This window comes from Megalobrama amblycephala, linkage group LG12 (genome assembly GCF_018812025.1).
Source record: "Megalobrama amblycephala isolate DHTTF-2021 linkage group LG12, ASM1881202v1, whole genome shotgun sequence".
In the NCBI taxonomy this organism is placed as follows: domain Eukaryota; kingdom Metazoa; phylum Chordata; class Actinopteri; order Cypriniformes; family Xenocyprididae; genus Megalobrama; species Megalobrama amblycephala.
The window spans coordinates 20,169,534-20,183,833 of record NC_063055.1 but is presented as its reverse complement, the minus strand read 5'-3'; the positions used below and the strand labels follow the sequence as shown (position 1 = coordinate 20,183,833).

General features: G+C 38.7%; 1 protein-coding gene and 1 long non-coding RNA gene across 2 annotated transcripts in view; both read left to right on the top strand.

Moving 5' to 3' along the window:
- Positions 1–10: 10 nt before the first annotated feature.
- LOC125279631 lies at positions 11–5,728 on the top strand. Its single transcript, XR_007187424.1, has 3 exons — positions 11–540; positions 2,365–2,489; positions 4,826–5,728. It is a non-coding gene; the product is annotated as an uncharacterized LOC125279631 (long non-coding RNA).
- A 6,611-nt stretch (positions 5,729–12,339) lies between these two features.
- Positions 12,340–14,300, top strand: part of nol4la (nucleolar protein 4-like a) — a 45,636-nt gene continuing 43,675 nt past the window's right edge. Inside the window, exon 1 of the mRNA XM_048210220.1 lies at positions 12,340–13,509. Within this exon, the coding sequence (XP_048066177.1) occupies positions 13,168–13,509 (342 nt within the window). The 5' untranslated portion in view covers positions 12,340–13,167. The remainder of the gene's footprint in view (positions 13,510–14,300) is intronic.

Below are 14,300 nucleotides of genomic sequence, written 5' to 3'. Positions count from 1 at the left end.
ATGGGCTTGTTCTGCAATGTGACCAGTTTTGTGTACTTTAAGACGCAATTCAGTTCCACTTCGTTTATAGACACTTTTCAAGCTCCACAAATGTAAGACGATCCCGTAAATTTGTAAATTTCAATTTAGTCCACTATTTGCGACCCCTATACTGTTTACATTCAGCCACACATCAAAACGTTGTGATGTTTTCCGTTCTACTATAGAAGACGGCACAGCCAATCTGGTGCGTAGTAGCCTACACAAGCAAACTCGTTTTTTAATCATAAAAATAGTTTATGTAAGTAAATTATATTGGAGCTCGAGGAGAAATGAGTCATATAAAAACACCATACCCCTTTAACACAAGTGACTATGGGATTAGCACGTTAATACATAAAAAAAGAGAAAGGAATATAGCTAAATACCTATATGTGACAGAGCTGGATTAGTTTAGATGCAGGTTTGATGACCATCCCTTCAAATCGTGATTGCACTTATATTTGTTTTAACATCAGTAGGCATAATTTGTTTACAGGCAAAGCAGGACAGACAGGACAGGTGAGTCTACACAAATGGACCAGGATTTTTTATTTTCCTTTTCTCACTCTCTCTTTCACAAAGTATCCCTTCTTTTTCTTTGATAATTTTTTTTAAAGTGGTTTGTGTAATTGTATTTCTCCATCTTATCCTATCTTAAAATGTAGAGAGCTATAAGAAAGACATTATGTTGGTTAATTTCCTCAAAAAGCAATGTGGCACTATTAAAATGTCACTGTATGAGCATTTCAACCAACCCGACAGAACAATGTTGACACAACCAACAGTTTGAGGCAGGGCTACCTGTTTTTCTGACAATGGTAGCTAAAGTCTAGGAAACCTGTTTGAAAACAACTATTATTTTTCCAATTCCGTTTGGTGTTTACACTCAAAGTGTGCTTTCTGGTTGGAACTGCAATGAGAAGAAGTTCTTTTCTACTAACCACTTCTCACTATAAAGGTTCCTAAAGAGAGTTTTTGTTATGCCAATAGAAGATCTATTCTGGGTTCCCCAAATAACCTTTCCATTATCAGTTCTTAAAATAACCAATTTTTTTTCTTTGTGTGATGAACATTTTAATAATATGAAGCACTTTTTTCAGCTTATCACAAAAAAGAGATGAGAGAGAACAGGAGAAGAGCAAAGGTTTTGTTTTAATGTTTTTGTTCAATTATTTAAGTTGACTGTCCAATGGAACACGGAAGTTTAAACTGAAGTGATTTCCTTATCAGAAGTGAAATATGTAGTCAGCGATCCCTATCACGCTCTCTGCTCTAAAAAAACAGTAGTCTTTATCTTCTGTCCTTCCTGCCCCCTCCAGATGTATGCTGTTTGAAACTGAAAATAACGGTTTCACTAAAACCTAACATATACCCACACATAAATCTCTCTCATGCATATTTCACAATGTCTCCTTTGGCACCCTTGAGAAAGTGACCATTTAACTTTGAGACATATTGTTTCTCGTGTTATTATTTGTAGCTGTATGCTAGTTTGTGAAGGACAACTTTTTAGGAAATGAAAACATTTGGGATAGCCTACCTGGGTTTTTCACATGCTTTAAAGCAATAGTGAAATGAGTAGGCTAAATGATGAGAGGACTTTCATATTCACAGTGCCCCAAACTCTATGACTTTCTTTTATTTGTAGAACACACAAGGAAATAAGACTGTCTTTATACTTTCTTTTGCCATAGTGAAGCTTCAATGCACCAAAAAGTAAACATAAAAGTGGTCTAATTCATGCTATATAGCTACCAAAACTAATGTGTGCGAAACAAGATCAGTCCAGTTAGTTAAGGAATCATTTAGACCAGTTCTGATTCACTGAAAATATCTGACTTAAAAGAATGATTTATTCAGGAATCAGACATTGCACATCTCTCATGAACGAGGATAGCTAGGAACTTTCAGTGAACATCAAGTCATATGGATCACTTTTTATGAAGGTTTTGCATTCTGCCTGAAGCTTGAAATCTTCAGCCCATTTATTACAATTGATTGGAAAACACATTCAAAATATCTCCATTGAGTTCTGTCAAAGAAATGACATGAAAATTCTGTCTTAGTAAGCGTATAGCTTAGATGCTTTGACTGGTCACCATTTTATTTGTTATTTGCCAACTTTTTGCATTCAGTAATTCATTTTAAATAGTGGAGTGGCAAATTTATTTTTAAAAGTAAATATATTTCATAGTCTTTCTGTTAAAATGAGCTTATAAAATGTTTAACTAGTTTTAGATGGAGCATGTCACATTGCAGTACTCGATACAGATTCACTTGCTTTAAAAATAGCAGCAGATTGAAAAGTGCTTCCTAACACAAATACTCCACTCTCGCCTTCAGCTACAGATGAACCTAAGGACCCAGACAGCTCGTCACATCAGTCACCTCGCTATTGAGATGGCAAATCCTATCTAACTCAGTGCTAGTCACGCCTAGTCTACCACAGCAGGGTCACTGAGGTCAAGGTAGGCTTTGTGTTATTTATCAAGGGGCAGCACCCTGTAAGTAACAGGAAAGAAAGCCAGTCTGGTTCTCACCCAACTAAGTTTTTCTTGAGAAATAGCTGCAACACTCAATGCACCAAATTGGCCTATAAAAAAAGCAGTAGAAAAAAAAAATTAGGTTTGTTGACTCAACGTGTGGCACGGCAAAAAAAGTTCCATTGTTTGTTGTCAGTAGTAATGAATGAAGTGCAGCTCACACTGATGTCACTTTCAAACCAAGCAACTTTCTGTTGGTCAACATGACCAACATGAACCCCTGACGAAATCTGTGTGGGAAATAGTTTCTTATGTGAAAAACCTGATCACATGGATTTCTATTCTATTTGGAACACAAATTGCTGAACAACGGTAAATGCGATGGTACATTCATAAAGTTGGTTGTCTTGCAAATGTCTTAAACGTAGATTATAGTTCATTCTTGCATTATTACTGGTCAAGATGGGGCCATTTTTATTAATGATTTATTTTTTAGGGCAGAGAGCTATTTGGGTTGCCTGAAGCTGAGTTAGTAATTAAACTTTTCACAACTTGTAGGTTGTACTGCGGATACATTTTGAGCAGTATTAGGTTTCAAAACTTTCAAAATGTCAGCTGAGAAAGTCTATGTTCTTTAAGGTGTGTTTTTAAAGGGAAAGGCTGAGCTAAAATCCCTAAGAGAAAGGCAAAGGTGAATGAATGAGTGGTAAGCAGCTGAGACAGGGAAAAGACAGAAAACAATACTAGAGGTCAGGTCCTGACAGGTGCGATCAAACTCATCACAAGTTCCCAGGATAAGGGAACTCACAGCCACCATAGGGGGTCACACGGCACTTGTCACAGCCAATCGGCCACAGCCACAGCATGAGTGCTGCCTTTGTTTGTGTCTCCTCACTGTGAGACCTTTCTAGCCAATCATCTTGATTGATTCTGGGTTTGACTGACAGGGATGAGGGAAGGAATTGCAACGCCTGTAATAAAGTTCAGTGGAGTATTGTAAACTTTTCTGGACACTTGTATAAAATCTAAAAGGTGACCAATTAAATCACTTTGTGTTTATGTGTTTATTATTAATTTTCCCAACATTTCCCAAGAGGTTTTTTTATTTTTTTATTTCAACACTTAATACTTATTTGTGTGAGTGTGCTAAATTGTGTGAAATTAACCAGGGCTGAGGGCAAAAATGTCACAAAAGGAAGGAAAATGTCCATTATTTAAAATGTGAGACAAGAAATGTGCCGATAGTGAAGTCATGTTTCTTTTTTTTTTTTTTAACATAATGTTTGATATATTTCATAATATTATATTCTTCATAATATTATATATTTTTTCAGCAGTACTTTATAATTATTTGTTGTTAAAGTTTCCTTTTTAAAATGTAAAACGATATATTTCTTAATGTTCTGTTCTACGCCCAGACCTGATCTTGTGTATTTACTACAGATTTTTACTCAATTAAAGTACTTGATTGTAAATTGACAACATGCTGTAGCCTATGTTTTTACAACAAAAGGTATGCCACCATAAAAGTTGAAAATGCCACTGAAAATTAGTTCCTTAATAAAGATAATTTCTGACACTGGGTGTTTATATACTATTTTTTGCAGTACTAAACAAGTGCAGCAGATGCATCTGTTAATGTGTGACTGAGTTTGTAGATGTGGGAGGGTGTGAGTGGAGTCAAGAGGGTCATAAACACTTTGGCTGTGAAGTCATTGTAGTACTCTTCAATGGGGTCACCACAAGGTTTTCAGTATTGGTCACAGTAACAGACTACAGATACAGAATCTCTGTAGAGAATGACAGGCCACAAATACATTTCACTAGTGTTATTTCTTCTTACTGTTCAGTTTTTAGACCATGTGCTGTTTCATCATTTGAAATCCAAATACAATTATTTTTTCTCTAAGACCATGTGGCAAACACATGGCCATTGTGTAGCCGTTACTTCCCCTCACAGAACAACTCCACCTGCTTGAAAAATGTGCTTCAAAAGCACAATGTATAGTTTGCCTCGTTAATATATACACAGGGCGCCCTCTATTGGACTTGTATGGTAATTACAACTGTTATTAGCGCCTATTTCAATCTGTCCGTTTATGCTAATATGAGATGTTCAGCTGATTATTATACATAACCTTTAATTTAACCTTTAATTATTATTTAATAATAACAATTATGTCATAATAAAATAATATAATAAAGTAGGCCTATTATAGGCCTATTATAATTTGTCAATTGTCATTAACAATAATGTATTATTATCATTAGTCATTACAAATCAAAATCTTTAGCAGTAAATTAGAACACTTTCTTTGCAGGATCCCTGCTGTGCTCCGGCCACGATACTCTGCTGCACCCCCAGGAGTCAAACACGCACACATACACACATGCCAAGGCACTGACCTTGAGTTTCCATGGCAACCACTCTGCTCCACATGAAGCTACACTTAAGTAAACAGGCATGCATACACAGTCTTACGCAATTAAGGTATGTTTAACACACTGGCCTATTAACTCCAATTATACTAAGTCTGTAAAAGGAATAATATTAAATGTAGAAAAGGTAGAAAACAGTAATTTAGCAGATTCTTCAGGTGAATTGCTGTAGTCTGCAGGGTCAGTCCCCATGAAGAAACCTTATTTAAGTGCCTTTATCAAGGACTCGAGATTGATAGCTGAAGTTACACTCTTTGTGGGGCTTGAACCAACAACCTTCTGATAAGCAGCCCTCGGCCTTGCCGATTAACATTATTTGTCAACAAATTTTTAATATCTTTCCTTTACTAACTAAAAACATACAGTCTGGTAGAAACAAGCTTTATGAGATCTGCAACACAATTAAAACTACATTGCCTTGTCAAACAATCCCCATTTTTACTAACAAACTGGTCCAAGTAACTAAACCAGGTTAATGTTTGATGACAAATAGGTCTCAGAATTCTTCAAAAGAATATTTAACAATCTGTAGCATCAAACACATTAGTTATTTATTTATTTATTTATTTATTTTTACAATTTAGTATTACCTGCAGATATTCACAGTCAGATGTTGGTAAATTGTTACTTTGAATTAATGTCTCAATACTCAATTTTCTAGATTTTAAAAAGTTGATGGAAAAATTTGGAGTGAGTTTATTGTTGATCACTTCATAAGGACAGGATAACATTTTTGATGATCAATAATTATGGAGCACTATAATGCTGTTCAAGTATTAAATGAGTAAAGTGTTATCTGCTATTCTGCTATTTATGAAGAAATAAAGCATGTGTTGCAGTTTGTTGGATTTCATCCAGTTATTGTTGGTTATAGTTCAGATTTCATTAGACGTCTCCCATGTCATTTATGTAGCATCTGGTACAGGGAAAATTGTGAGATGGAGGGACTTGTTACTCCTGCAGAAGAAAGAAGTCCTTTTTGCATATTTGCCTCATCTTAATTAACAGAAGTCAGTCTTAATTAACAAAAGTTTTTGTACAATATGATTCATGAATTGCTAAGTGAGTGGTTGTTCAGAACTATATTTGCCTCTAAAGCCCACAGACATGTTGTCAAGACGACAAGACTGATACTTAAATAACTCTTTTCAACAAGTTATGGAAACTGCATTGATGAAAGTTTCAAAAAGTAAAAAATAAAATTAAATAAATGAGATCATTTTTGAGTGAGTTTTTATCTATCTATACACTCAAAAAAAATCTCGGGTTATTTTTTTCAACCCAGATCCTTTTTATTTGGGTTATTTTTCCAGTGTTTGGGTAGTTTTTGTGTTACCCAGCTCCTGGGTTAGACCAGACGTAACCCAGGGGTTGAGTTATTTACCGTGGGCTTTTTGCGACCTCTTCAGGAGAAAGCAGTGCAGCTCCGTCAAATTGGTACATGTCTTCGTTAAAATACAGGTTTATGTACGTTTTATTTTATCTAAAAAAATAAAATAAAATAAAAAAAATCGGCATTTTTCGGCTACGAGTGAAACAGGTGGCAGTCTGAAGTTAGCAGTTCCCCCGCCGAACGCGAGCCATCTCCGGCACGATTTCCAACGCCGTCACGGTGGAAACAGGACAACAGAGACTGGTCAATTACATTTGAATTACTTCTAAATGTTTAATTTTTACTTCTAATATTTGTTAAACGAGCTTAAATAAAGGCAATATGTATTAAAAACGATATAAAATATGCTACACTATATCTATCTATCTATCTATCTATCTATCTATCTATCTATCTATCTATCTATCTATCTATCTATCTATCTATTCATCCATCCATCCATCCATCCATACTTACTGCTTATGGGCTTTACACCTTTTTCTCTCGCTGCTTCTAACCCCATGTGTCATAGCTGTCACAGTTTGTTATAATGGTGTCAGGAGAGGAACTGAGGTCCAGAGACTGTCAGTCAGCCAGTCTTCACATATGGTGTCCCTCACAGGTCGAAGCTGTTGTTACTTTAGGATGCAGACAGATGTTTAAACATACATATTTACACACATATATAGTGCACCTTTGTAAATTAACATCAGTGTCCATCAAGAGTTCAAGTGTGTCCCATTAGCAAAGACCTCCCTCCTTCTCTATCTTCTGTCTCTGTTTCTCCCCCTTTCACTGCTCATTTCCTGTTACTTGGTTACCGGTTGCCTCGAACTGCTTGGGCCAATTGCGTTGCCATGGTGACCATGCCCATTCTGTCGTTTCCCAACAGCCTCTTGGCTCTCCTGTCCTGACATTCCCCACTGCCCCCCAGCCTGCGCGCCCAGGCCTTGGCCCACCCTACGCTGATGTCCCACGAGGCTGTCTGTGTGTGTTTGCTTGCGTGCGTTCGTTCGTTCGTGTGCTCGCTCCCTCCCCCTCACTTCTTCCTCAGTTTGGATGACAAACAGGCCGACCACCTCCCAGTACAAGCAATTTCACACCTGCTGAAGAATGCATGGCTTATCTGCATAGAAAGACAGAGGTAGAGAGACAAAGATTGAGTGAGAGACAACTGGAAACAGCAATTCATAGTTATTTAGAAGAGTCTTTCTCAAGATTGATCCTGGAAAAACCTGAACAAAATGTCCAAAATGTACCGTGTTGGTCCTCCAGGACCTGAATTGAATAAATCACTGATTTAAGGTCAGATTATGGTACTGACTTTGTTTTGAACTGTTCAGAATAGAGCACAGGAGAGTCATTCTGTGCCATTCTGATGGACTGCCTTCATTATTAAATAAATAATAATACTAATACTAATAATGTGTTAGCTTGGTCATTACTCTGAAAGTGTTGCCATCCAAGGTAAATGCATAGAATAAACCGATTGCATCTATTTAATCCAGCAGCTTTTAGACAAAAGCATACTGCATTACGAATGCAGTTCCGTGGCTGAACTTAAGGTGGCAGCAGCGAATAGATCATCAGTCAACTCCTCATCAGTCATCAACTGAGAAAAATTAATGTTCGTCGTCAGCATTTAAACTTCATCTGATTCAGCACTGCCCACACATTCTCTGCTTTCCTTTCTCAACCTTTCATTCTTTTAGATCTCCTTAGATTGGTAAAATGTTCATTTTTTTTGCGAGAGAACCAGATAAGGCATCAGCTTTGATGAACGGAGCGAGGACTTCAAGTTATATTAAAGGTAGGTCTATAGTTCATCCAAAAAAAAAAAAAAAAAAAAAAAACTATCATAATGTTATAACAAACTTTATTTTTTCCACCCTGTGGAACACAAAGAAAGATATTCTGAAAAAGGTTCCAGCTGTTCTTGTCCATACAATGAAAGTTAATTGGATCCAAATGAATATCGAATCCTACTGACTTTCATTGTATGGACATAAAAAAACCACATCATCTTCAGGTATCTTCCAGTCATACTGGTTTGAAACAACAGGGTGAGTAAATGATGACAGAAGTCTCCAAGGCTTCCCCTTAATTTATACACAGTCAGAGTGCATCCCACTAAACATCTCAGAACCAGGATGAGACTACATCTCCTGCTTGACACTAATCACCACAGTTAGAGAGCCGGGCTTGCCGGCGTAGGGCTGAGATGAGTCATGTGACCCTTTGAGGGACCAGAAAGGGGGAGAGATTGCTTCTCCCTGGCCTCCCTCCCTCCTCCCATTCTAAATGACAGGGTTATGGAGACGATTGCTGAAGGTTCATCATTGTCCTCCTGCAAAGGGGGAAGGGGAGAGTATTAAGGGGGGTTTAATTATGAAGCGAGGGGCTTATTAACAATGTGAAATGATAAACCCCCTCCCTACGCAAATATACGCACCCCCTCCTCCTTTGCATCCCACCAGCTGATCCTGGTGTAATTTGGGCCGCAGGGTGTTCCGGCACCAATCTAAAGGGGCAAAGGTCAAAAAAGTCAAAAGGTCTTAAAAGGGACAGATACAGTCACATACAGTCATCATTATAGTCACATGACGCACCAGAAGTCGCCCTTGTTAACGTCAGCTTATTTCTTGCTGTTTCCTTAGCTTGTTAGATTTATTATGTAAATATATATTCACACAGACATATAACTGGATGCATGAGTGCAGGAGGATGCTGTGGAAAGAGAGAAAACTGAAGCGATCGACGGCAAGGAAGAAAAGGATGGGAAGAAACTGAGGTAAAGGAGGACAAAAAGGAATGAAGATGTTTTAAGAGAGAGAAATGAAGGGAAGAGAGGGGGAGATTAAAAGAAAAAGGGTGACTGTTATTTTTTTTCCTAAGCTAAGTTCTAAGCTAATGCGCAGCTTTAGTTACACCCACCCTGAGCCGGCAAATATAAGCAGCAGTGCACACATACAAAACGGCAGCCTCCTCTGCACTGGCACCGTAATCCCTTCTTCCCATTCACTTCTGCACACACACGCTCTCAATGGGAGTGAGATACACCCTTTGTTGCTGTAACAGAAACCTGGCATGCTGAAGCCAAAGGCTGGTGGTGCGCACTGTGTGTGTGGTCAGAACGAAGAGTGAAACACAGAAAGGGAATGACACAGAAACATAAACTCATAGAAAAACACGCAAAAGGACAAAAATAAGAGCGTTCGCTTCAGTGCCAGTACGTTTAATCATAGCCAGAAGGCATGATGTCGAAATGTTAGGGTAAGCTCTGCTTTTAACCTCCCTGCCTGTCAGCGATTAGTCATGTGAGCTGATCTGCTAACTCAGAAAGAATTCTCTGGCCCAAAACAGACCAATCACGGGCCGGACCTGGAATTCGCACGTCTCTGTCCAGAGTTTGGTCAAAATGATGAAACTAAGAGAAATGTCCTCAGTTGAAAATTCACACCTGAAGAGCACATTGCAGTGAGAGTTTTTAGGTCCAGAGGTGTACACCAGTATGGTTATAGTTATGTTCATTTTTGATTATGATAAAAGAAATAGGCTACCAAAATAATTTCATTTTAAGGCGGAAATTGCTGCCCAAAACACATGGAATGTATTCAGTATATTTGAAGGATCAACAACAAAACATAAACCTAACTGGGTTTCTGGGTTACATTTTTTTAAATGACATTTTTAATTGTCTTATTTAAATACAAGTAAATAAAAAAATATATGTTTGACTTCAAACATAAGCTCAAAATTTGCAATCAAAGCAATTGAAAGCCTGTCAATATTTACCTTAACAAGTCAATATGGTAACTGTGGAACATCTATATATCTTTTTTAAAAGGTGTGATTCATGACATGAGGAAAAAAAGGTCAAACAAAGGTACATATGAGGTAAATTTTAAAAAAGGGCAGGTGTTTGAGACCAAAATGTTCAGAAAATCTTTTGGTTGTCCCTCATTTATGTATTTTTTTTAATCTATATATTTTGTGGGTTTATAATATTTCTATAAAAAAGTCATGTCCCATAAACAATAAGTAATAATAATAATAATTTAATTTATAAATGCATGTAAAATACCTCCACTAATGATTATAAAACACACAATCAAATAAAAACGTAAAAAATATAGCTGGCTTAAATCATTTTTAGCAAATAAATGTCTAATTTCAAAGTTCATTATCTTACTAAATCACTCTAACTGATGTATCTTTTTCATAATTGGCTTGATATAGTTACTAATTAGCTAACTTTAACATTTATGTATCCTTCATGGCTCTTCAAGGTGTTTGAAAGATCAAGTAATTAGTTGTACATGCCCACACGTTGCTATATTCTAACATTGTTTATCGTTTTACACGCATTACTGTTGCAAGACCAATGAAAAAAGATTTTCTCAAACACCTCTGTACAATTTTTCTATCTTATTAAAAGAATTATATATTTCTTCTGAGAAAAATAAAATAATGAGAAGATGACTAACTAAAAAAGATGGATTTAAATACAGCACATTTTCTTCAAAAATCAATTTAATCTAAATTTAGCCTTGGCTAGTGATGTTAATTGGTTTGTTAATATCTTTTTCTAACTAAAGGGGTGCACATCTGGGACAGATTCACAGGGTTGTGCCAATCAAAGAGGATTTAGTGCTGTCAATCAAACATTTTATTGGAACTGACTAGTCAATACTAGCTGCTGGGCAAAATGAACATGGTATGTAAACACGGTGGAATACCCCTTTAAGAATCAGAGAACATCAAAGGGACACATTCCTGTCAGCTTCATCCATTGAATCCCAGACCTTTTGACAGAACTTCGGAGCTCAGGGAAGATTCTGAAATGCTGAAGTGATTCCAGACCCAGGGAAGCCTTTTAGAACTCCGAACAGGTTCTAGGACTGAGAGAAGATTCTGGAGTGAGGCAATGCAGTCTGGATGGGGCAGATACAGGCGGCCTGTTCTGCTTCTTCAGCTGCTGGAGCTGAGCTGCTGTCATAGCAACAGCAGCCGACATCACCAGCAGTCCCAGCATGGTCCTCGACACAGCCCCGGAGCACTCACACTACTGACTGCACACAGAAAGAGAGGATGCTCACATACCAGCACTCGCACACACAAACACAATGCAACTAATATGTACACATACATGACCAAGCATGAGCACTCTGTCACAGAGTGTATTAGAAATAAACAGACCAAATACACACATGGAACCTGACATCAGAGGACACTGAATATATATATCCTATAATAGCCACAGCATTCAGCAAAGATTCTTCAAACTGTCTATATTTATAATGTTTTAAGTTGGATATTAGAATTCACTAGTTACTGTTTTCCCAAAAAACATGGGAAATTACCACAAATATCAATCCATATTTATATTCACAATTGTGCAAAGTGCTGACAGGTGTCCAAGAGTTAATTACTTTGTCAACAGAGCACCATGCTCAATTTACCTGAAATTAATCAATCATTGTAAAATTTACTGAACTCAATGTGAATAGAGAAAAACACCTTTGTGTTTTCTGGTAATTTTGCCCTGTACATCCTCAGTATCAAGTGCATTATTAGAACTGAATAGTGAAAAAAGTGGATTTTACTGCCTATAACATTTTGTTTATTATAGTTGTTAGATTGAGAAGACCATCAATGGCTACTGTAACATAAAATACCCCCAAATCACCACACTGCTCAAAAAAATGAAGACAAAAGGTTACAAAATGGTATTGCTATTGTTGTTTTGTAATCACTATTATTTTACAAGAGAACAAAACATTTCAACTATATCGATGCATTTGCCGTTTTATTTTATTTTGTATTTTATTCAATATATTTCAATAGGGATGTTTTCACTAATGTTGATTAGTAGAAATGTCAAGTCGGTCCTTTTCCTCTTTTGTCTGAATAGGAAAATGTTCTCTTTATTGCGACACTAGCTACTGCCTACCCGCTTTGTAACCACTGCGTCCACGCGCTGCACAGTCTACTTCCTGAAAGAAAGAAAAAAGATAGAAAGAAAACAGTCTACTACTTCGTTACGGCTGCTTATTATCTTATTCTGAGCCACGGCAGACGTTTCTGTCACAAAACTACCAGCAGCTATTAAATCCTGAAGATTATAAACGAGAAATGTCAATTTGGGACGGTCTCTAGCGTGGCTTCAGCAGTGCACGCGCAGGTCCGATTCAAACAGGTGGAAAGAGTGGGACAGTCCTAGCGCGTGACGGCGGCTCGTGAAGGCAATCTATTTCAACCCGCATAGCGTGTTTTTGATTGAAACATCAGTATTAAATTAATTCGAACAATTCGTTTTTGCTAAGGATTCTCACGCCCGTATGACATCAACAGGCTTGTGCCATATCCCGTATTAGAACGCTCGCGCCGGTCGTTTAAAAAGTGGGCCGTTAAAGTCTGTCACCGCGAGCTCTTTTTATCCCTTCCTGGAGCCAGGAAGGTTTGCGTGTTATTTACGTTTACGGTATCGACCCTCGGGGTTTTTCCCACTTACACTGGTCCTCGAGCCGTTTACGCACAGGTGGGAGATACCCGCTTGGTAGGACGGCCCCCTCTCTCAGTTCCTCAGCGGATGATGTGTGCAAGTGACATTTGCCGTTGCGGTTTGGGACAGTAAGCGAGGCGTCTCTCTGCAAACAGGTGTGCGACTGCCCGAAACAGGCAGACGTAATACGACTTTTTTTCGTCTTGTTTAGCGGAGGTGGACCTCCAGCACCGGTGTCGAAGCGATCCATCCTCGTAGCGGGACAGGGAGAGGAGGGGGAGTCTACTATCATTTTCAGGCGTTGTAGTTGCATTTGATCGTTCGAATAGGGGCACAAAGAGGAAGGAATGGCAACTAAGAAACCATGCGCGGATTTAACAAAAAGGAGCCGAAGTCCCGTCGTGCTGGAGGCAGAGATGTTCAGCGAATTTCAGGACTGGTGTCTCCGGACTTACGGAGACTCGGGTAAAACAAAGACCGTCACGCGCCGAAAATACAACAAAATCATGCAGACCCTGCTTCAGAACGAGGAGTCCGACGGTGTCTATGTCGACAACAGCCACATCAACGCCAAATTCAAATTCTGGGTGAAGTCCAAAGGGTTTCAGGTCGGCAGCAACATCTTGGGCGAGCACAACAAGAAAGAGCCATCGGGGAAGCCCGTCCTGTACGTCCCTGTCAAGTCTACGGTAAAGTGCTTTTTTCCACTTGATAATATGTGAGTGAACTGTGTTTGTGTGTTTGTGATTGTGGGACTTCAACTCTCAATATGGTTCTGCCGATGCTTTAGACCTTTCTCAATATGCTTCGGGACAGCGCTCGTTTGATTCCACCTACGCGCAACCCACATTGCTGTGCGCAACTTTTCAATCTTACACCTCGGGTTGACCGAGCATATTCATCCCTCACCCCAACCGGGCAGAACAGCCTTACTCTGAGAGCTGGCTGCCATAGCAACGCACCGGCGATAACGGCGGTGTAGTAATGGTATCTGACGAATTGGCATGACGTTGTCCTGCTGACGGGATCGGGATGTCACAGAAAATCACAACGTGGCCCGTTTTTCCATCCCAGCAAATCATGATAATGTTGATTGAGACAACGCGATTTTATTCACTTTGGTTTTTGTCACTGGACGATTCGATTCGAGGCGGGAGCGCGAGTGTGGTGAGCTCATGTACCCAATTACTGGGGATGCCGGGGCGCAGAGGGGCGCGAGAGTTTTCCCGAGGGGCTAACAACATGGTGGACGTTAAAAGAAACAGCTATATTGATGTAAATTAATCGGTATGTTCCGGTAAATCTATGTTTGGGGGACTTAAGCTGCTCTCGCGGATCACTTGAGGGTCTCGCGCACCATCCTCCTGTGGGCATCTCAGGCGCTCGCGCGCTCGCCGATCAATGTGTCATTTAGAGCGGCATTTAACAAACATTTAACACTTAATAATAAAAAAACAGTACTTTGAGCAAGTATAATGTA